The 24,449-nt window shown below is 43.1% G+C and overlaps 1 protein-coding gene across 1 annotated transcript in view; it reads left to right on the top strand.

The window, feature by feature from the left end:
• LOC133069084 (kinesin-like protein KIF28P) overlaps positions 1-24,449 on the top strand; it is a 65,378-nt gene that overhangs the window by 27,060 nt on the left and 13,869 nt on the right. Inside the window, exons 7-14 of the mRNA XM_061160202.1 lie at positions 5,318-5,429; positions 6,576-6,643; positions 9,077-9,157; positions 9,273-9,276; positions 15,615-15,716; positions 17,919-17,933; positions 18,746-18,889; positions 20,324-20,468. Coding sequence (XP_061016185.1) covers positions 5,318-5,429; positions 6,576-6,643; positions 9,077-9,157; positions 9,273-9,276; positions 15,615-15,716; positions 17,919-17,933; positions 18,746-18,889; positions 20,324-20,468 — 671 coding nt within the window. The remainder of the gene's footprint in view (positions 1-5,317; positions 5,430-6,575; positions 6,644-9,076; positions 9,158-9,272; positions 9,277-15,614; positions 15,717-17,918; positions 17,934-18,745; positions 18,890-20,323; positions 20,469-24,449) is intronic.

The raw sequence follows: 24,449 nt of genomic DNA on the forward strand, positions 1-24,449 counted from the left end.
TAACCCTTGGTTCATGACCAACTAGCATCATTGGTTTATTCCTGGTCCTCTCCTAGATTTTATTTTAAACTAATTAATTGCTTTTAGATGAAATAACAAACACTAATAAAACTACCACCAAATCCAAAAAACAGTTGGAAGTAATCATCATTTTGCTCCCCTTGGAGGTGACCATCATCTTGAATTCTATGTTTTATGTATGTCCCTCCCTCCCACTTTCTTCCTTTTCTCCCCTTCCTTTCTTCCCTCTTTCTTTCTTTTCTTATTTTATCACACGTGAATATTATATTCAGTAGCACTGATTTTTGAATTTTATAAAAAGGTAAAATATTATATTATTTTCTGGATCTTGTATTTTTAAAGTTATTTAGGTATAAATTACATTATAGTAAAGTGCACAAATCTTAAATGTTCAGCTCAATGGATTTTTATATATGTATATATCTATGTAATTAATAACTAGACTGAGATACAGACATTTCCAAAACCCAGAAAACCCCCTCATGCCTTCTCCTTGGCTTTTAATCCCAATGAAAGAAATTAACCTCTGTTATCAAAGATTTATTTTTGCCTAGCTGTATTGATTTTCATATAAATGCAATCATTTATATCAGATCATTGTCTTTTATATCTGGCTTCATTCACTAAGGATTGTTTCTATGGGACTTATCCATGACGTTTTGCTTTAGCAATTATCAGTTCTTTTTCATTGTTATGGATTATTTTATTGTAGGAATATACCATTATTTGTCCATTCTTCTATTGATGGGCATTTAGTTTGTTTCCAGGTTCTAACCATTATGAATAAAGTTGTTACAAACATTCTTGCACATATAATTTGGGGAAAATAATTACTCATTTCTCTTAAGTACATACCCAGGAGTATAGTTTGTTTTTAGATTCAACATTATTAACAATATCCATCTATCTTACGTGTGGCTCTAGTTAATTTATTTTCTGTTCTTTTACTAAACATTGTGTCTATGAGATTCATCCATATTGTTATAGTAGCAGTTGTTACAGCATCCATGTTATTACTTCTTTTTCATTATTATGTAGTCATCCATTGTGGGAATATGCCACAATTTATTCCTTCATTCTCATGTTAATTGATGATTTGGTTGTTTCCAAGTTTTTTTTTTTTTTTTTTGCTTTTACAAATAGTGCTACTATGAACATTCTCATAAAGTCACTGAGTATCAGTATACTAAAGGATTTTCTGATATAGACAGAACTGAAATTATTGCGCTTTATATATAAGGTGTGTGAATACCTAATTTTTCAAGATGGTGATAAATTGTTCTCCAAAGTTGTTGGTTCAGTTAACACTCCCAGTGGCAATGTATAACATATCCCATTAATCCACATCTTTTCCAAGGCTTGATGTTGTCAGATTTCTTGACATTTACCAATTAAATGGGCATAAACATACTTTGGGCTTCTGGGATAGCTCAGTTGGTAAAGAATCTGCCTGCAATGCAGGAGACCCTGGTTCGATTCCTGGGTTGGGAAAATCCCCTGGAGAAGAGATAGGCTACCCACTCCAGTATTCTTGGGCTTCCCTGGTGGCTCAGCTGGTAAAGAATCGGCTTGCAATGCGGGAGACCTGGGTTCAATCCCTGGGTTGGGAAGATCCCCTGAGGAAGGGAAACGCCTGGAGAATTCCGTGTACAGTCCATGGGGTTGTAAAGAGTAAGAGACGACTGAGCAACTTTCACTTTCAAACATACTTTACTATGGTCTTGAGAGTCCTGGTTACTAGCAAGCTTGAGCAACATTTGATTTCTTTTTTAGCAATATATTTTCTCTCAAAAATACCTGTGCTTATGTTTTCCCCTTTATTCTATTTATTGTCTTTTTCATTGATCTGTAGATGTTTTAAGCATATTTTTATTACTCTTCTCTCAGGTATATGTATCATAAGTATCTTCTCCCAGTTAGTAGATTGTGTTTTCACTTGTTAAAAGATGTCTGTTGATGAGCAGAAGTTATGGTGTATGTTTTGCATTTTTTCATTTTCTGTGTCTTGTTTAAGAAAATTTGTACTTAAACCCTATCTATCTGGAGTTGATTTCTGTGTATAGTGTAAAGTAGGCATCCTTTTCTGCCGGGGTCTAGCCCCAGCAGGATCCAGGGGAACCCTCAGGATGAACGGCATTGGCGAATGAGAGAGAGACAGTGAGACAAAGTTCAGGGGCTGAGTCTGGAGTTTATTTTTGCATGGCCCCTTTATACCCTTAACAACATCTTTTTGGGGGAAGTGCATATTGCTTACACACGGGTCATCTCAAAACATTACAGCAACTTGACCTTCAACAGAAACAGGATGTCACCCACATATGTTTCGTTCACAAGAGTCTTTCTTATCATTTGGCCTTCAGGCCTGCTAACATTTTATTGCTTGCACCTGGTGTGACTTAAGCAACTTCAGTAGCCGACCCTGTTTTTCTTATGATTAATCTATTTTCTTTCTAATAGGCGTCATCTCTATGGGAACTAGATAGGATTACATTTTTACAGAACAGAAATGCAAAGGATTGCAAAAAACAGCAGATATAGCACAAAACAGGCTCTTAGTCTAAGAGTTAATTACCTGCAAGAAGTCACCAGCTAATCTCTATCTAAACTATTTTCTATTAGGCGTATATGTGGCTATAATATTTGTGGGGCTTTTCTCACCCTGCGAAGGGGCCTATGCTTAATAGTTTCTTTTGTTAGCGTACAGTGCTTAGGATGTTTAGAACAATCATGAGCATTTTTTGTAATGAGAGCACACATTTATCAAACAAGCCAGAATGCCAGCAAAAGGGTTTGAACTGAAGCATTTCTTTTATCCCTGGCCCCTTCATAGGGTACCAGCATCTAGGAGATTTATTAATTAGGGTTTTAAGTTGGTCCTCATTCAGTGAAAGAGGAGCAGGAGAGCTCTCGGCAGGCAACACAAGAATCCGCAGCAGGGCAAACAAGAACAACAGCAGAAAAGGGGGGAGGATACAGGGTGGGGTAGAGGCCGAGTCCAACCTGGAGGGTCCCTTATCCTAGACGGCCTTGCCTGTCAGGTTTTTTCCTCATGACCTCGTCATGGATGGGGTCCCAGACGGCCTTGCCTGTCCGGTATTTTCTTCATGACCTCGTCATGGGCAGGATCTCCCATAATGGCTCCCGGCACTTTTCATTACTTTTCCCTTACAGATTACCAATTTTTTTTTTTTGTCTCATTTGTTGAGTAGTCTGTCCTCTCCCTAGTGATCTTCTATGCTACCTCTGTCATATGTCAAAATTCAACATTTTTTAAAAAAAACTATTTCCTGGCTTTTTCATCTTTTCAGTGGTCGAAGTCTAAAAATAATAAATACTTCAACCTAATCCTGGATAATGGGCTTCTAAGGTGGTGCAGTGGTAAAGAATCCACCTGCCAGTGCAGAAGATGCCAGAGACACAGGTTCCATCCCTGGTCAGGAAGATCCCCTGGAGAAGGAAATGGCAATCCACTCCAGTATTCTTGCCTGGAGAACCCAATGGACAGTGAAGCCTGGTGGGCTACAGTCCATGGGGTTGTAAAGAGTTGGACACGACTGAGCAACTGAGCACACACATCCTTGGATAATATGAAGATCTCCATCTTACATATGTCATTGTTGACATGTATTCTAATTCTATTCTTTAACCCCCAAATATTATTATTACTGTTTCATACAGTTAGTGTTCATTCACATTTGTCTATTTTTAAAATTATTTTTATTCATTCCTTCTTAAACTTCAGAGCTGCTATATAAAGCAGTTTCTTTCTGATCGGAATACTCTCTAGATCCCCCTTAATGACCATTTGCTGACAGCAAATTCAGTTTTTGTTTGGTTGAAATTTCTTATTTCAACTCATTTTTGAAAGATAATTTTTCTGGGTATATAATTCTGCTGCTGCTAAGTTACGTCCGACTCTGTGCGACCCCATAGACGGCAGCCCACCAGGCTCCTCTGTCCCTGGGATTCTCCAGGCAAGAACACTGGAGTGGGCTGCCATTTCCTTCTCCAGTGCATGAAAGTGAAAAGTGAAAGTGAAGTCGCTCAGTCGTGTCCAACTCTTAGCGACCCCATGGACTGCAGCCTACCAGGCTCCTCCATCCATGGCAGTTTCCAGGCAAAAGTACTGGAGTGGGTTGCCAGTGCCTTCTCTGATATAATTCTAGATAAGTAGTATTTTCTTTCAGCTTATTAATGATACCATTCTACTGTTTTCTGTTGTTCACCTAATTGCTGTTCCACTGAAGACAATCTTTTTCCCTAATTGCTTTTAAGCTCTTCTTTTTTGGTGTTCTCTAATTTAATTCTGTTGCATTTGATTTATCCTGCTTGGAATTTCTTAGTCTCCATAGCTCTGACAGTGATTTTCATCAACACTTGAAAATTCTCAGTCATTATCTTTCACATATTGCTTCTGCACATTTTTTTTTTTCTTCTTTCTCTTCTGAAACTTCAATTACCCTGTTTGAATCTTCATTTCCCGTCCTCCATGTCTCCTAACCTATCTTTCTGATTTTTCCTGTCTATGTCTCCAGGCTGCAATTTCTTCTGAACTCTCTAGTTCACTAATTCAATTATCACAGTGTCTACTGTTGAACTTATCCATATGGTTTTTAATTTCAATTGCTGTATCTAATCCTTTCTAGATGATCGATCATTTTGTTTCTTTTCTGAACCTGGTAGCTTAATTTTTTTGATTTCTTTTCTTTGTTTGTGATTATAATTTATCAGAGATGGGATTTCCTCCCTCCTCCCCATTCTTCAGTGCCTACACTGCTCCCTCTGAAGTACCCTGAGCGACATTTACTTCTCATTCACTCTTGCTTGATTCTGTAGCCTCTCGGGTCCTAACTCTATGGGATCTTCCTAAGGCAATATGAGAGAAAGACCAGAAAGGATTTAAATGTGCTCCCCATACCTGTCTCTACATTGCTAGCCTACCACCCTCTGCCTCAGGTCAAAACCCTTTTCTGTACACACACAAAAAGACCCTTCTCTGCAGGCTCTGGGTTTTCCTCCCAAGGTTTACTGTGTTAGTACCCCAGATCTGGGCCTCCCTCTCTGTTATGGTTTCCCCGGGGTTGACCTTGGAGAGGGAGCCAGCTGCTCCTATCTTCAATACTCCAGTGTCCTTGTACAGAAGGTATCTCAGCTATTGGATGTTCCTTAGTGTCATGTCTGGTATACAGGGTTGACAAGGATATTTGAGGGGTGTTTCTGACTCACACACAAAGAGGCAGATTTCTTTTTGATATATTTAAAACTTTTTATTGTTTTATATTTTCTTTTCATTTAGTGCTCTGGCTGATGCAGCCATGGGGAAGAAAGTCCTCCATGTTCCCTACAGAGACTCTGTACTGACCAAACTGCTCCAGTCAGCTCTGGGTGGGAACAGCAGAACTACTCTGGTAAAGTGACTTTCCTACCACATTTTAGACTGTTTAGAGTCATGCAGATGTCATGATTCCTGTTGTTATTATCATTAAAGTTATTCTTCACAAGAATCTTGTCAGTTCTTGACAAGATTCTCAGTTTCAGCGCACTTACTGTGGAGCCTCATTTCCTTCCTTCCTAAAGTGAAGATAACGATATCGCCTTGAAACTGTGGTTATGATGATTAAATGAAATATAATGAACAAGCTTTAAAAGTTGCAAAGCTGGACAAAGATAAATGATTATTCATCAGGCCCTTATGCTCTGAATCATGGCCTCCAGGTCCATAGATTAGGAGTTGCCACATGGGCAGTCACATTCCCTCCTGTTCACGCTCAGTGATTCTGCCCACCTCCAGCTCATCAAAAAGTTTATTTTCTCATTTGAATTCTAGAACAGTTAAGCTGAAGTCAATACCAGATTTGAAACCATTTAACTGGGTACTCAGTAATGATTTATTTATTAGTCTCTGCAAGTGCTACCATTCAACTGTCATTTAAATTCCTGAGGAAATCTGTTGGGGACTCAGTGCTGAGGGTTGTGTAGTACAGAGGTTAGCAGCACAGTTGTTCAAGTCAGGGCAGGTTCAGGTCCCAGCTCCACCACTTATGGGTGACCTTGGCACATTACTCTTATCTAAGCCTCAGTTTTCTGAGTTGTAAAGTTTAAACAAACCACAAGTTCCAAGATATTCCATGAATGTTAGCTGTGTAAAATCAACGATAGCAATGTGCTGTGTGTTAAGTCGCTCAGTCGTGTCTGACTCTCTGTGACCCCATGCACTGTAGCCCACCAGGCTCCTCTGTCCATGGAGATTCTCCAGGCAAGAGTACTGGAGTGGATTGCCTTGCCCTGCTTCAGGGGATCTTCCCAACCCAAGGATCAAACGCAGGTCTCGCGCATTGCAGAGGGATTCTTTACCATCTGAGCCACCAGGGAAGCCCAAGAATACTACAGTGGGTAGCCTATCCCTTCTCCAGGGGATCATCCTGACCCAGGAATCAAACCGGGATCTCCTGCATTGTAGGTGGATTGTTTACCAACTGAGTGACCAGGGAAGCCCAACAATAGCTATATATGCTATTTAAAAAACAAAATCTGAAAAGGACGTTTGTTTACAGATAGCAGCAATAAGTCCAGCTGACATCTGCTATGAGGAAACTTTATCAACACTAAGATATGCTGAAAGGTACGATTATGAATACTTATTATCTGTAGTGGTTCTAAGTTCTAAATCTGGCAAATTCTTCTAGTACTCTTAAACTTGATGAGCTGGTGTCTTGGGAAAGGGTCCAGAAAAAAGAAGAACAAAATGATTTGTGAGAGAAGAGGGAGAGAAAAGAAAATAAGTAAGAGGAGACAGAAATAGGGGCTCAGGTCCCTCCTAGCCTGTCATTCTGTCACTGCAGTCCTGGATGGGGGAGGAGCCACAGGCTCTAATTCATGGGAGGAGCATTGATCCCACCCCTGAAGTGCTCTGTCTCCCTGCATTTTTCTGTCAAATAGCATGGCCATTCATAGATTCTTCTTTTGTCCTATGGGTCACAGGTAGAGAATAGTGGTAGGCAGGGAATTTTTGTGCTAATAATAAAGATGAGCATGTAAGAGGCTCCCAAATTTGGGAACCAGCCCTGGGCCCTGCCCCTTTCCCGCTGTAGTTTCTCAAATCTCCAGGCCCCACAAAGCAGGTCAGAGGTGACTCCTCCCAGGGAGGGGCTGTCCACACACATTCCTGCCTTCCCACTTGGCCCAGGAAGCAAGCCTACTCCTGGCAGGTTAGTCCTAGCAGGAGGCTGTGGCTGAGCCAAGCTTCTGCTTTTCAAGGCAGGCAGAAGTCTACTTCCCCTGACCCTTTTGGGAAAGTGAGGGTCTGGGGAGAGGGAGGCTCTAACCAGGAGTTGGAACCCCATGGTGTCACCACCCCTGCATCCCATTCAGCATGGCCGATGTGGAGAGTCCCCCTCTGCAGCTTTCCCATCAGCTTTGTTCAGGAGCTTGGAATTCTCGGCCAGCGTTCCAGGTGACTGGAGCTGGCGTGTGAAACGAACCTGGTTCCTATTCTAATACATCACTTGTCAGGTCTACGGGCCAGTGTGTTAGACAGAATCTGGCCCTACTCCCTCCAAGACCTGAACCTCCCTGCCCCTTGGTGAGCTCACATGCTGAAGGAGGTGACACCTCCCTCTCTGGGCTGGGTGAAGACTCCGTGAGACGGTTCATGAACCATTCCTGGCTAAGTTCTGCCTGGCACGGGGCTGAAGCTCAAAATGACAGTTGTTATGATATCTCCAAGTAGTTCTCTCGGATGTTCCCTGGCCTCTTCTCTAGGGAAAGGCCTTTGCGTTTTAGGGACAAACCCTTGCATTCTCATTCCTCACTGCCAGGCCTCAGTATCATTTTGCTTCATTTGTTTTTCTCTGTTTTCTTCCAGCATCTATGCTACAAACTCAGAACTTAAGGTTGAATTTTGCCTTTAGTATTATGTGCTGTGCTGTGCTTAGTCACTCAATAATGTCTGACTCTGCGATCCCATGGACCGTAGCCCACCAGGCTCCTCTGTCCATGGGATTCTTCACGCATGAATTCTGGAGTGGGTTGCTATGCCCGCCTCAGGGGATCTTCCCAACCCAGGGATCGAACCTAGGACTCCTGCACTGCAGGCAGCTTCTTTACAGTCTGAGCCACCAGGGAAGCCCTTAGTATGTAGAATGTTCATTTTCTTTCCACTTGTCAGATCTAAACTGTTGCTAGCACTTTTTACGTGAGAGACTGTGTGATGCCGAGGAAGAAGAAAATGATCCCCAGGGGTCCTGGGCTCCAGGCCTGGATCTGTTGTGGCCCCTGTGACTGGGGGCAAGCCTTGCAAACCCTATTCCTCAGGGAAAGGAGTAAGGCTGCCAGATGTAGCAAATGAAAATATAGGATGCCCAATTACATTTGAATTTCAGGTAAAGAACAAGTCATGTTTTAGCATAACTATGTCCCATGCAGCACTAGCCAGGAGTGAACGAGGACAGCAGTCCCCAACCTTTTGGCACCAGGGACTAGTTTCATGCAAGACAATTTTTCCAGGGACCGGGGGTCGGGAGAGGTGGGGGTGGGGAGTAGGGGTGGTTTAGGGTGATTCAAGCACATTACATTTATTGTGCCCTTTGTTTCTGTTGTTATTATATCAGCTCCACCTCAGATCATCAGGCCTTAGATCCTGGAGGTTGGAGATCCTGAACTAGGCAAAGTCCAAGACCACTCCTGGCTTGGCACTCTTGGCAGAGCAGTTGCTGGCAGCCTCAAGGGTTTGTGTTGTTACAGAAACAGTAGAGATTGAAGAGATTGTTTTCATTAACCAAGTCAGCCCAACTGGGGGAATGTGTTTGGGGCCCAGAACACACTGGGGGGTGGGCTCCAGGCTTGGGCCGAGGGGCTCATGTTTGAGCCCTGGATGCCACTGAGTCCCTTCTGGTCTTAGTGGTTTACTGGAAACTTACACAGTGGAATCTCAAGTTACTAGGAGGTAAAAAGCTCCCATTTTGACCATTTGAGACCAGTTTCCCGCCAGTGCTCTGGTAGTACTGCTCCAGCTGCAAAAGACCCAGGGCCTGAGTGTGTGTCCACCTTTGCACAGGGCTAAGAAGATCCGGAACAAAGCTGTTGTCAACACTTCCACCCTGATGAGGGAGTCCAGGGCAGAGAACGACAGACTGCTGCTCGGGTGTGGAAACAGCACAATGGCAGGTAAACTGAGTCAGGAGTCAGTGCAGGTCCAAGGCAGCAGTCACGAGGCTGGAATCGGGAGGGAGGGAGAGAGGGGCACGGCCAAGCCCAGTTGCAGGGTCGGGGCTGTGGGGAGATAGGCGAGTGGGGGGTGTTGCCCTGGAAGGGCAGGGGCCAGGAGCCCTTGCATTTAGTCTGAGGGGAGCCCTAGGTAGGGCAGGCCAAGACATCCCTTGACCTTTGTCCAGGACATTTTGGCCTGAATGTAATTCTCATGCGATTGTAAGAAATACTGGCCCTGGCCTTTTGAAATGGTCATTTTAGTCTCATTTTTTAATTGCCATTTTTATTTTGAGGCTGTTCTTTCCCCCGGGACTACTTTCTCCTTAACCAGATTTGGACAGTGGCCATTTGACATTTGTTCTGCTGATGGCCTCCTATAGTTAAGTGATGTTTTGGGATCCAAGAAGCACTAGCCCCCGAACCCTCTTCTAAGACTCTACTCAGCCCTGGCTGCATGTTAGAGTCACCTGGTGACTGGGCACCACTTGGACCAATTACCCATCCCCAGGGCAGCAGCTCACCTTAGGTGGCTCCACTGGGCAGTTATTGAGAACCATTGCTTTGAGTGAAGGTCTTAGTTTTTCGTGTGGCAGCTTGAGTTGTGTGTAATTTTATGTGCATTAACAATTTAGCATAGGATTTGTGAAAAGGGCAAAATATAAAACTGTTGAAGTAGAATTGGTAAAGGCATTCAGCATCAAAAGAGCCAGAGCAGAAGGTGGGGAAGCCCTGTGCGCAGTGCTCTTAGCAGAGCATGACACATTGTCCTGCCCTTGGTACCTGTTCCCCCTCCCCAAGTTGGGCTCCCTCAAGCCACATGGGCCCTTTCTCTGGTGGTAGCGGCTCTTCTGACCCTAACACACACAACTTCATGGATGTTCCCCTTGAGGGCAGGTTGTTGCCACCTGGCATATCTCTGGGTTCCCACATCCTTGCTCAATAAAGCTTCAGCCTCAACAAGGAACTTCCTAAATTAGAGTCTGTACCCATGTCTGGTCCAGGGTGACACTGATGGGTCACAAATCTCTGCATCTGGACAAGCCAGATGTTGACCTAAATGTTGCATCTGATTCCCATTGTTCATAAGCATAGACACAGAACTCATGAAAAACAAGCGAAGATAAATCTTTGATTCTTCCTAAATCCCCTGACTTGACAGGAATTCCCTGAAACCGTCTCGCATGCCCACACAGTTGAAAAACATAATGTTGAGCTTCCTGCTCTTCCGATAAAGGATCTCTTTGCTCTAGTTTCCTATGAATTAAAAGGTGAACCTAGTCTTTTTTTTAGTTTTTTAAGAAGATTTTTTTATTGAAGTATAGTTAATTTATAATGTGTTAGTTTCAAGTGTATACAAAGGGATTCAGTTGTATATAGATAGATAGATAAATGTATACATATAAATATATATAATTTTTTTTCAGATTCCTTTCCATTATATAAAATTCTTTTTCAGATTCTTTTCCATTATAGGTTTTTATGAGATAGTGAGTATAGTTACTTGTGCTATATAATATGCCCTTGTTGCTTATCTACTTTATATATAATAATATGTATCTGTTAATCCCAAACTCCTAGTTTACCTCCCACCTCCACCCCCAGCTATCCCTTTTAATGATTATAAGTTTTTTATTTTTTTTTTAATTTTTTAAATGTATTTTAATTGGAGGCTAATTGCTTTACAATATTGTGGTGGTTTTTGCCATACATTCACATGAATCAGCCATGGGTGTACATGTGTTCCCCATCTTGAACCCCCCTCCCACCTTCCTCCCCATCCCATCCCTCAGGGTCATCCCAGTGCACCAGCCCTGAGCACCCTGTCTCATGCATCAAACCTGAACTGGCAATCTACTTCACATATGGTAATATACATGTTTCAATGCTATTCTCTCAAATCATCCCACCCTCACCTTCTCCTACAGAGTCCAAAAGTCTGTTATTTACATCTGTGTCTCTTTTGCTGTCTCGCATATAGGGTCATCGTTACCATCTTTCTAAATTCCATATATATGCAATAGTATACTGTATTGGTGTTTTTCTTTCTGACTTACTTCACTCTGTATAATAGGCTCCAGTTTCATCCACCTCATTAGAACTGTTTCAAATGCATTCTTTTTTATAGCTGATAATATTCCATTGTGTATATGTACCACAGCTTTCTTATCAATTCATCTGCTGATGGACATCTAGGTTGCTTCCATGTCTTGGCTATTGTAAACAGTGCTGCAATGAACATTGGGGTACACGTGTCTCTTTCAGATCTGGTTTCCTCGGTGTGTATGCCCAGCAGTGGGATTGCTGGGTTGTATGGCAGTTTTATTTCCAGTTTTTAAAGGAATCTCCACACTGTTCTCCATAGTGGCTGTACTAGTTTGCATTCCCACCAACAGTGTAAGAGGGTTCCATTTTCTCCACACCCTCTCCAGCATTTATTGTTTGTAGACTTTTTGATAGCAGCCATTCTGACCGGTGTGAGATGGTACCTCACTATGGTTTTGATTTGCATTTCTCTGATAATGAGTGATGTTGAGCATCTTTTCAATGTGTTTGTCAGCCATCTGCATGTCTTCTTGGAGAAATGTCTGTTTAGTTCTTTAGCCCATTTTTTGATTGGGTCGCTTATTTTTCTGGAATTGAGTTGCAGGAGTTGCTTGTTTGTTTCTGAGATTAATTCTTTGTCAGTTGCTTCATTTGCTATTATTTTCTCCCATTCTGAAGGCTGTCTTTTCACCTTGCTTGTAGTTTCCTTTGTTGTGCAGAAGATTTTAATTTTAATTAGGTCCCATTTGTTTATTTTTGCTTTTATTTCCGTTACTCTGGGAGGTGGGTCATAGAGGATCCTGCTATGATTTACATCAGAGAGTGTTTTTGCCTATGTTTTCCTCTAGTAGTTTTATAGTTTCTGGTCTTACATTTAGATCTTTAATCTGTTTTGAGTTTATTTTTGTATATGGTGTTAGAAATTGTTCTAGTTTCATTCTTTTACAAGTGATTGACCAGTTTTCCCAGCATCACTTGTTAAAGAGATTGTCTTTTCTCCATTGTATATTCTTGCCTCCTTTGTCAAAGATAAGGTGTCCATAGGTGTGTGGATTTATCTCTGAGCTTTCTGTTTTGTTCCATTGATCTATATTTCTGTCTTTGTGCCAGTACCATACTGTCTTGATGACTGGAGCTTTGTAGTATAGCCTGAAGTCAGGCAGGTTGATTCCTTCAGTTCCATTCTTCTTTCTCAAGATTGCTTTGGCTATTCGAGGTTTTTTTATATTTCCATACAAATTGTGAAATTATTTGTTCTAGTTCTCTGAAAAATACCGTTGGTAGCTTGAATCTATAGATTTCTCTGGGTAGTATACTCATTTTCATTATATTGATTCTTCCAATCCATGAACATGGTGTATTTCTCCATCTATTTGTGTCATCTTTGATTTCTTTCATCAGTGTTTTATAGTTTTCTATATATAGGTCTTTTGTTTCTTTAGGTAACTTTATTCCTAAGTATTTTATTCTTTTTGTTGCAATTGTGAATGGAATTGTTTCCTTAATTTCTCTTTCTGTTTTCTCATTGTTAGTGTATAGGAATGCAAGGGATTTATGTGTGTTAATTTTATATCCTGCAACTTTACTATATTCATTGATTAGCTCTAGTAATTTTCCGGTGGAGTCTTTAGGGTTTTCTATGTAGAGGATCATGTCATCTGCAAACAGTGAGAGTTTTACTTCTTCTTTCCCAATCTGGATTCCTTTTATTTCTTTTTCTTCTCTAATTGCTGTGGCTAAAACTTCCAAAACTATGTTGAATAGTAGTGGTGAGAGTGGGCACCCTTTTCTTGTTCCTGACTTTAGGGGAAATGTTTTCAGCTTTTTACCATTGAGGATAATGTTTGTTGTGGGTTTATCATATATGGCTTTTATTATGTTGAGGTATGTTCCTTCTATGCCTGCTTTCTGGAGGATTTTTATCATAAATGGATGTTGAATTTTGTCAAAGACTTTCTCTGCATCTATTGAGATAATCATATGGTTTTTATCTTTCAATTTGTTAAGGTGGTGTATCACATTGATTGATTTGCAAATATTGAAGACTCCTTGCATCCCTGGGATAAAGCCCACTTGGTCATGATGGATGATCTTTTTATTTTTTATTTTTTTATTGTTCTTTTTCATTTGGCTGATCTTTTTAATATGGTGTTGGAATATATTCTGTTATAAAAATACCAACTGTATTTTTCAGAGAACTAGAACAAATAATTTCACAATTTGTATGGAAATACAAAAAACCTTGAATAGCCAAAGCAATCTGTTGGAATATGTTCTGTTTGCTAGAATTTTGTTAAGGATTTTTGCATCTATGTTCATCAGTGATATTGGCCTGTAGTTTTCTTTTTTTGTGTGGCATCTTTGTTTGGTTTTGGTATTAGGGTGGTGGTGACTCTGTGGGAGAAGGCAAGGGTGGGATGATTTGAGAGAATACCATTGAAACATGTATATTATCATATGTGAAACAGATCATCAGTCCAGGTTCAATGTATGAGACAGGGTGCTCAGGGCTGGTGCACTGGGATGACCCTGAGGGATGGAATGGGGAGGAAGGTGGGAGGAGGGTTCAGGATGGGGTTTAAATAAATCAGATTAAGAAGGAAAAAAAATAGAATGAGTTTGAAAGTTTACCTTCCTCTGCAATTTTCTGGAAGAATGACTATAAGTTTATTTTCGAATTCTGTGAGTCTGTTTCTGTTTTGTAAATAAGTTCATTTGTATCATTTTTAAAAGATTCCACATATAAGTGATACTATATGATATTAATATTTGTCTTTATGATAATCCCTAGGTCCATACATATTGCTGCAAATGGTGTTACTTTTTATGGCTGAATAATATTCCCTTGTATATATGTACCACATCTTCTTTATTCATTCCTCTGTTGATGGGCCTTTAGATTGCTTCCATGTCATGACTACTGTGTCTAGTGGTGCTATGAAGATCCTGGCCTTCACAGTACTTTCCAGGCTCAGTTAGTGCAGTTCCGTGTCCCACTCCTGCTGAGAGTCCCTTGTTTTCACTCAGAACAGAATGGCAACATTCTGTGCCTCACCTGTGACACTGCAAACCTTAAAGCTGGCCTTCAGTTTCTTAAAATACCTCCCTCCTTCCAGAGCTGCCAGCCTGTTTACTTGGGCCTCCCACTGACCAAATGAGCTGGGCGAAGCAGCTGGAGCAGGCCCGGCGGGAATGGCAGCAGCACTATGTGGCCATCGCCCAGGTGAGCTCACCACCTCTACCTGCTGAGGCCGACTACTTGGGAGGGGGATGGGGCAGCCTCACACCTTAACCAGACACTTGGTGATGCCTGGGCGGCTGACAGGTGGATAATCGGGTAATCGGACGATATATCTATTATGTGTAATGTGTGATTGTGACAAGTGATACATGACATATGACTTTAAATTATTGGCAGAGCTGGGGATAGAATAGCAGGGCATGAAAAGGAAGGAAGCAGAGAGGCCTTGGTGCATCTGATGCATCAGGCTGAGGATAGAATTCAAAGCTGTTGAAAATTAGAATTTGGAGAAAATTTGAGGAATGTGATTGTCTTCTGGGGACTGTGTTGTGATCCTGAACCATGGATCTGGCATTCACCACCAGCTCCGGATCTTAAATGGGCTGTGATGTGAACTTTGTTCCTGGGCCAGGGAGATGCTTTCTCTACCTTCTGTCAACACTACACCTCCTATAACCTTATTGCCCAAAGCTATGGGGACAAGCTCCAGAGTCATGGGCTAGCCCTGGAGGACTTTAGCAGTGGTGGGAGGGATCCAGTGCAGATTCCAGAAGGTTCCTGGAGCCAAAATAGATGGGAGTGTTGGGAGTGGAGTGGGGTGGAGGTCTGTGGCTGCAGGGGGTCAGGATGAGTTAGGGTCCAAGGACACTAGAGGTATGGGCATAATGTGGCTGCACACAGCAGCGAGAAATGCCAAGAAAATAACCTCCTGTGTAATCTGGAGTGCAAGAGTCAAGAGGGATCCAGAGTGAAGAACCTAGGACTCTTGTTTTGTGTGGATAGTTACAACCAGAAGGACTTTCATCCTCTTTATCAGAACTTCCGGATTCAAAGCTTTCCTTGTGCCCATATAGTTTATTCCAGTTCTGTTTGACTGTCAATCCTCTATAACCACAATACCAATCACTACCTGTATTAAAGAATGAAATCCATTCCCATAACCAAGAGAGGGCGATGCCACAGGCCCCATTTTGCCATCAGCACCTTTGGGGTGATGAGGTCACTGGACTGGGAGCAGTGGATGGGAAGGAACTCTGCCCTCTGTGCTGTGCTGCCCTGTCTGGTGAGGATACCCTCCCTGTTTCTCCTCCAGGAGCAGCAGATGATGAAAACCTTCCCCCACCTTCTCAACGTCAATGAAGACCCGCAGCTCACAGGGGTTCTCAAGCACTTCATTCAGGCTGGTACTTACCCCTCTCAACTCGCACAGTGGGAAGGCAGAGGGAAGACAGTCGAGAGGAACTTGCCTGCTGGCTTTGGTTCGTAAGGTCTCTGGCCAAACTGTCTGGGCCCGGACCTTCTAATTTGCAGAGTGATGTTAACTGACCTGGTACTTCCTCAGAAGTTGATTCTGGTTCTGTTCATGCCTATTGCTCTGGGTATGTTTCTTTTTTTTTTTTAATTTTTTTTTATGGTAAAATACACATTACAGAAAACTCACCGTGTTAATCATTTTTAAGTGTACAGTGCAATGGCATTAAGTGCCTTCACATTGTTGTGCAACTATTTTGTGTGTGTGTGTGTGCATTCACATGCTCACGCGCACTCAGTTGCTCAGTTGTGCCCGACATTTTGTGACCCCATGGACTGTAGCCCACTAGGCTCCTCTGTCCCTGGGATTAGCCATGCAAGAATACTGGAGTGGGTTGCCTTTTCCTCCTCCAGGGGATCTTCCCGACCCAGGGATTGAACCCACGTGTCCTGCATCTCCTGCATTGGCAGACAGAGTCTTTACCACTGAGCCACCTGGGAGGCCCTGTGCAACCATTACCTGCACCCACCTCCAGATTTTTTTTGTCTTCCCAAACTGAAACTCTGTCCCCATTATGCAATAACTCCCTGTTATCCCCTCCCCTAGTCCTTGGCAACCACCATTCTACTTCCTGTCTCTATGAAATTAACCATTCCAGGTGCTTTTATAAGTGGAGTTATACAGTATTTGTCCTTTTGTGTCTGGCTTACTTCACTTAGCATAATGTCTTCCAGGTTCATCCATACTGAAGCATGTATCAGGATTTTCTCCCTTTTTAAGACTGAACAATACACCATTTTACATGTTTACCACATTTATTTATCCATTCATCCTCTGGAAAATGGCACCAGTATTTCGTCACATCTGGCTTCTGCACTCTAGCCCTATGCACACTCAGGACAGGAGAGGCTCTTGCAGGGCAGTAGTTGGGGCTGGAGATAGAAACTGACTTATACTCTCTACTATATGTAAAATAGATAATTAATAAGAACCTACTGTATAGCACAGGGAACTCTACTCAATACTCTGTAATGACCTACCTGGGGAAAGAACCTAAAATAGAGTGGATATATGTATATGTATAACTGATTCACTTTGCTACACAGAAGAAACTAGCACAATATTGTAAGCCAACTATGCTCCAATAAAAATTAATGAAAATGTATTTAAAGTAACAACAATAAATCCATTAAATGTTAACATAAATGACACACTCTTAAATTAAAAATATTTTCCTAAGCAAACAAACAGAAAGTTAGGAATATCACAAAAAACGCAGAAATTAAAGCAATTATCCCCCAGGCAAGGTGATGTCCATGTAGCATCATGATTGAAAATCACAGTGAGAAAATGCCTTCAAGTGATCCAATTGGAGAGGAAATGGCACTTCCCAAACATCAGATGTGTTACTAAGATCAAATCCTGAAAATATTTGAAAACAAAAGTTATTTTAATTCTTTTCAGGTTCGTGTGATGCTGGTCAGGCAGCTTCAAATGCCATTACTCTTCAAGGTTTGGGGTAAGTGGACAGACTCAGCACCTTTGTCCAGCATTACAGAATTGAGACCCCTGCATCCAGAGGACACTCTCAGAATTCATCTAGTCATTGTCAGGGCAGGCCACAAGCCCTGCCAGACAGCCAAGGATGAGAACTGACCAGACGTATCTCGGGACCCACTCTAATACTTATGGAAGATCGCATGGGAGGGTTTTCTCCTCTCACCGAAATCCCTCTTGCTGGGCTCAGTGTGTTTTCTTGGATCTGGTCTTGGGAGAAAGGGACTTATTCTCACAAATGGACCTGAGTAGATGGGGGCAGGAAATAGAGTTAAGAGGACAGGCCCAGTACGGTGGCGCGGGCCTTTCACGGTCTCACCACCAAGAGCAAAGGCATCTCTGTGCTCAGAGCCCTTGCCAACTGGACTAACACAAAGCCCAGACTTGGAGCTGATCCCTCCCTGAGGGACCCAAGGCAGGTTTATAAACTCAGAGTGGGGGGCCACACTTCTGTGGCCTCTCTCCTGGGGAGGCTGCTGCTCCAGGGTTCCGCCCCGAACTCCAGCCCCGCTGTGTCATGACTGACCACAGATTTCCAGCCAGTAGACTCGGGGCGTTACTGACCAGTCCCCCGTGACAGACCTCAGCCCTGCATAGCCCACCCCAGCCCTTGTGTGTGGCTGTATGTGTGAGTTGGCAGCAGAGGGTGGGTGGGTGGGGGGGCGGTAGGGAGGGGCCTGTTGGTACTAACTCACCCTGACCTATGGCCTCTAGCCCCTTTTCCCCCAGTTCTTCCTGGGGATCCCCTCATCCCTCTTTCCAGACCACTCCCTGTGGGGACCCTGGTCCAAAAACCCACAGGTCTGGAATTGGCTGAACTGCAGCTGAGCTGAGGTTAAAACCTTGCTCCTGAGGACCCCTGAGCCTGAGTCTGTCTCAGCTTCTCAAACATTCACAACAGCTGAGGAGCCCAGGGACATTCTAGAACAGTTAGGCCACACAGATAACATCTGTTGGGAGCCAAACTGATGCCTCTGACACTGGCCCCAAATCTTGTAACATCTCAAGTCTGGATTTGTATAAATAAAGACCAAGAAACAGACCTAAACTTCTTGGTGATATGTAGGCTTGTCATTAAATCTCCTTCCCAAGAGTCTCCTCTGAAACACCTTTCTTTCCATTTCCCTCCACTCCGTCCCACCGACTTGTGAGTCCCTGCGGGGTCCAGCTTGACTGTGTCTCCTGGCCCCAGGGGGGTGGGGAGGGGTTGGGAGTGGGGGTTGGTTCTACAAATAAACAATTGCTTTGTTGTCTCCCCTCTTGCTCAAGGCAGGGTCCCTTGCACCCACCTCTCCACCTCCACCCACTGAGCACACAGGAGCCCCATTGGATGTCCATAGCAGCTGTAGGCCTTACCTAATTGTGCAAATAAGAAAGAATTGCCTACACTCTTCACCAAAGCTATGATTTATTTGGTCACTTAGACACATTCTTGTCCTTTTAGAATTTCAGATAAACATGCTTCCTTCACGAATTCAGGTGGTAAAGTGACGGTGACTCCATACGGCAAATGCAAGGTCATCGTTAATGGGGTGCCCATCACGACCAAGACGAAGCTGCAACATTTGGTAAACTCCCCTGCAGAGCCACAGGATTTTCTATGTCCAACCAGGAGAGCTGGAGTGAGGCCGGCAGGGCTGGGCGCTAAATCTCTCCTGTCCCTCTGCCACCGTGTCCCAGTGATGATGAGGTCACAGCTGTGGACTTGGGAGACCTGAAGTTAACTCATCAAGTGTCTGGGGGAAGTCATTTCACCTCCCTGGACCTTGCTTACAAAACAGAGGGGTGAACTAGGTGCTCACCAAGATCCTTCCAGCTCTAACGCTGTATGATATTTTAGATTTTAACAACCTGCCATGGAGGGACTTCCCTGATGGTCCAGTGGCTAAGATTCTGAGCTCCCAATGCAGGGGGCCCTGGTTCGATCCCTGGTCAGGGAACTAGATCCCACATGCTGCAACTAAGACCTGACACAGCCAAATAAATGAATAAATATTTTTTTTTATTAGTTGGAGGCTAATTACTTCACAACATTTCAGTGGGTTTTGTCATACATTGATATGAATCAGCCATAGAGTTATACACGTATTCCCCATCCCTGAATAAATATTAAGAAGAAAAAAAACCTGCCATGGAGAGGGACTGCCAGCACCTTGCCAACAGTGGGCTGTCCACATCTCCTCACCACCCTGCCAGCAGCACAGGGGCTCCAGACACCTCTCCTGTCCCTTCTCCATGCTGAAGCCACAGAAAGTCTTCTATTTTATTTTATTTTTTTTAATTTGAGGATAATTGCTTTACAATGTTGTGGTGGTCTGCTGTCCATCAAATCAGTCATAATTATATATATAAAACCCCTCAATCTTGAGCCTTCCCCCACGCCCCACCCATTCCAATCCTCTACACAGAGATCCTTTTAGACTAGCACACTGGAGCAAGCTACTCCTTTCTTGGAAATCCTTCAGTGACCCCCCCCCTCCTTTTACGAGACCACAGCGAGCCCATCACCTGCCTTTCTGGCCTCACTGCTCTGCCTGGGCTTCCCTTAGTCACAGGACCCTTTGATGCTCAGATCTTCCAGGCTCTGGTCAACAGTACTCTTCTTGGCCTCACCAAAACTTAGCACTCTTGAAGTGTCACCTTAAATAGTGCACCTTCCCAGAGGTCCTCTGTAATCCCCAGTGTGAATTAGCCCGGTACACTCTGTGGAAGCCCTGCCCTTTTCCTCCCCATCCCGCACAGGCTGTGATCACAATCAGTTTATCAAGTCCTGGAGGGGAGGGATGGGTCTGTCTAGTCCCCACTGACTCCCCCAGTGGCTGACAGAGTGCGGAATAAAGGATTAGTCAATGAAAGCACGAAAAAGCAAGAGGCCCCACTTCCCTCATCTACAGGTCTCTTCTCTGCTTGGGGATTCACGAGGTCTCGTGATGCTCGCAGAGGAGTCGGCTGACCTCACCCGCTCTGCCCGCCTCCCTCTGAGTGCACTGTCTCCTTCCTAGGACCGGATTATTTTGGGATCCAACAGTGCCTACCTCTATATCGGGTTTCCTTCCGAGCGAGGCAGTGAGGACTTGAGCAGATTTGATTATGACTTTTTCCAGCTGGAGAGAGCGGCTGCTGAGGGAGTGAGTGCTGATAAGCTCGGTGAGCAGCCCAGGCCAGGCTTCTGGCATTTCCCATGGGTGGATGTGAAAGCTCTGCTTTCACTGTGTGCAATCCTGCTTTCCTTAAGAAAATAATCTTTGACTGTGTCAAAATACAATGTTTAGAAAATTAAGGTATGATTTTCATATAGAGTAAGCACATGTGGAAGATGTATTTAATTCATAAAATTAATTATGAGGGTAAAGATGCTAATGTAGGTTCAATCCTTGGGTTGGGAAGATCCCCTGGAGGAGGGCATGGCAATTGAAGAATTGAAGGATACTCCAGTATTCTTGCCTGGAGAATCCCATAGACAGAGGAACCTGGTGGGCTACAGTCGCAAAGAGTCAGACATGACTGAGCATCCTTAAACACTTCATTGTTATTCCTAAGGAAAAGAAATTTCTCTTAATAACTACAGTACAATTCTCAATACCAGAAAATTAACATTGATATTTACTCTATGAATTTCATGCATATTTACTTAATTGTTTCAAAAATCTCCCTTTTAAAAAATTGGGGTACAGGGTCCAATCCAGGACCACATTTAGTTGTCACATCTCTTTGATGTCCTTAAATCTGGAACAATTCACCAGGTCTGTTTTTATCTTTCATGGCCTCAACATTTTTGAAGAGTAAACATCAGTCATTTTTTTTTAGGTTTTTAAGATGTTTCCTCATGTTTGGATTGAGGTGATAGGTTTTTTGGCAGGAACACCAGCAAAGTGATGATGTATCCTCTGTGCCTCGCATCAGAAGGCACCTGGTGTCAGTTTGTCCATTTCTGATGGCGTTAATTGTGATCACTTGGTTAAGGAGGTGTTTACCAGGTTTCTCCATTGTAAAATGAGTTATCCTGAGGCAAGAGGTAAATGCCGCCTCCCCCCCCTACACCGCCCCCCAAGCACACCCCAGGGTTAAGTGACTGGAAATTCACTCCCTGTGGACCAAAACTCCAAGAGAGAATAGCAGGACAATTAAGAGAGCAGGCGGGACCCTGCCCAGACCACATATTTCTCATTCTCACAGTGAGAAGACTTCCCTGACCACACATGCGCAGAAAGACTCCTTAGAGGTTCAAAGGGGAGTGACCTTTTGCCCTTAGTCTTTCCCAGCACTATCCACACATCCTGTACTCTTTTTCTTTCCTGATAAATACTTTACTTGCTTCCCTACTTTCTGTCTTTGTGGGAATTCTCTTCTGCAAAGCCGAAGGGCCACGGGCCTGGTCACTGTCCACTGGTCTAGCGGTGAGGATTTGGTGCTCTCACTGCCAAAACCCCAGAACCCCACTTCAGTCTCTGGTGGCGGAACTGAAGCCCCGCTTCCAGCCGCTGCAGGCTGAGGCCACCTGAGAGCAATCCTATCTTTTCAATTAATATTTTATGGGGAGAGACTTTGATATGTAGGTATCCTATACCTCATTACAATTTCATCCACTAGTTTTATCATCCTTTGATTGTTGGATGATTAGTATGGATTTTTGTCAAATGGTGAATTTCTAGCTCCACAATTTCCTCTACCTTTATTTGAAAAAACAAAAGTTAGTATAAGAAATGTTTTATCTGTTGATTTGTTTATTCATTTATTTATGTCAGTGTGGACTCAGAGTCCTGTTTTACTCACTAAGTTATCTGTTGCTTTCATAATTCATTTTGATGTGCAGTCTATCCTCGTTTTGGTCATTGGGCACCCCTTCAAGCTGGATTCTGTGTCTTCCTGACATTCTTCATCAGGCACTAGCTTCCTTTCTGACATCAAAAATGTTTCAGGTGCATCTTGTGGGCTTTCAGTCCCAGCTTAGGGACTGAAATCACCATACTAATCACCCACCTCAGGTGTCAATCATTTCCCCAAGGATCCTGGTTACTTTTAGTAAAGAATTACATTTATAAATCAAGATCTGGGGCTATGTGTGCAAACTTCTACCTTAATACATGTATTCCCCCACACATATTAAAGCTTTACCTATTCTGTAAAACAGTAAGTTCATACTCATACGGCCAATTCCAGTTCAATAACGCAGAGTTTATTTTAGTTTTCCCTGAATGGGCAAACATAATATGTCTGTCAATTTTCCTCCATCTGTTCTCTGGATTCTCTCCCCTCTCACTATCTCAAGCATTTGTCTCTGAGAAGGGCCTTCTCTTTTGCGTCACTAAAGGCTCTCCATGGATCATTCCATCACATGCAAATATGTTCCACTATTTTCTGCCATAAAAACAAACCTAGAAAGCCCTACCTGGACCCACATCTCCTGCCGGGGTCCAGCCCCAGGAGGATCCAGGGGAACCCTCAGGATGAACGGCGTCGGCGAGAAAAGACAGACAGACACACACACACAGACGCTGAGTAGCAGAGGTAGCTTTTTTTTATTTTTAGGATAGCTCAGTTTTTATAGAATGAATGTTACCTCCCCCTTAAGTCACCACATATTACATCAGATATTGGTTTGTGCTTCCGTCAATGTTTTTTTTCCCCATGTTTTTCCCCTAAGCATTCATCTAGAACGTTTCCGATTACAGGGTTTATACTTAAATATCCCGTACATAATCTTCTTGCCTCAATGGCCTAACATTCTCACTCTAACAAAAACAATGTTTCATAAATCTCAGGTATAGTGTAAACTCTTTGGACAATAAAACAATACATGGGAAGGGTTACAGTAACATGTTTGACACTTCTGAAAATAGTACCATGAGAAAAACCTGATATTTTTTTTTACCTGAAACCACAAAATCTCAATTTACAACGATTAACTATTAAACAGCAAAAACACCTCTAAAGCAGCAAAACACCTCTATTAATAGTAAAATAATGGCAGTAAAGCTGGTTAATATAAATCTTCTATTAAAATCTTATATACCCCATTTTCTAACTTTACAAAAATACCCATAATATCCCATGTTGTTTAAAGAAAGGGAAACAATGAATAAGTAGCAGCAAGGAAATAGCAATAGTGAAAACCCTTTCAACCAAGGAAAAAGTAAACTAAAGCAGTATATCTACTTCTAAATCTAAACACCTCTACTCTTTTCTATTCTAGAACATTATAATCTTTTAAGCAAGCAGCCAAACTATACCTGTGGCCTTTTCTTTTATGACTTGATGTTTATGGTCATGTCCTGAGCCAGAGCAATCTTAAGCATTTCTAAAAAGGCTTGGACTTTTCCAGTGAGGCCTTATTACTATATATTATAATTTCCAAAAATTAATAGAAAGCCCAACAACAGTAAGACAGAAGGAAGAAAGGGACATACCGGGCCCCTGGGACAACCTCGAGGGGAAGAGCTGCCTTGCAGGTTCCTCTCTCGTCCTGGTGGCTCCCAACAATCTCCTTTTGTTGTTCAGTTGCTCAGTCGTGTCTGACTCTTTGAGACCCCATGGACTGCAGCACACCAGGTTTCCCTGTCCATCACCATCTCCCAGAGTTTACTCAAACTCATGTCCATTGAGTCCGTGATGCCATCCAACCATCTCGCCCTCTGTCGTCCCCTTCTCCTCCTCAATTCAGTTCGGTTGCTCAGTCTTGTCTGACTCTTTGTGACCCCATAGACTGCAACAAGCCAGGCTTCCCCGTCCACCACCAACTTCCAGAGCTTACTCAAACTCATGTCCATCGAGTTGGTGATGCCATCCAAGCACCTCATTCCCTGTCGTTCCCTTCTCCTGCATTTAATCTTTCCCAGCCTCACGGCCTTTTCCAATGAGAAAAGACCTCTAGCTACTCTAGCTCCATCTAGATACATCTCCCTCTAGCTACTGCTGTATTTCAACTCCCCCACAACAACCTGGGAGTCCTTGTCCGCAGGAACATTCAGGAGCTTTGTCATTTCTCTTTGTTCATCTCTTCCCTTGCCTCAGATGGAGGTTCTTGACCACCTTGCCTCCCCTCTCATCCCCAGACCCCAGGTCACTCCCCTCAGGGGAGGCTGTGGTAGCAAGGCCCACCTGCTGCCCACCCGCACCCCCAACCCCGCC

This window comes from Dama dama, chromosome 14, assembly GCF_033118175.1.
Source record: "Dama dama isolate Ldn47 chromosome 14, ASM3311817v1, whole genome shotgun sequence".
Classification (NCBI taxonomy): domain Eukaryota; kingdom Metazoa; phylum Chordata; class Mammalia; order Artiodactyla; family Cervidae; genus Dama; species Dama dama.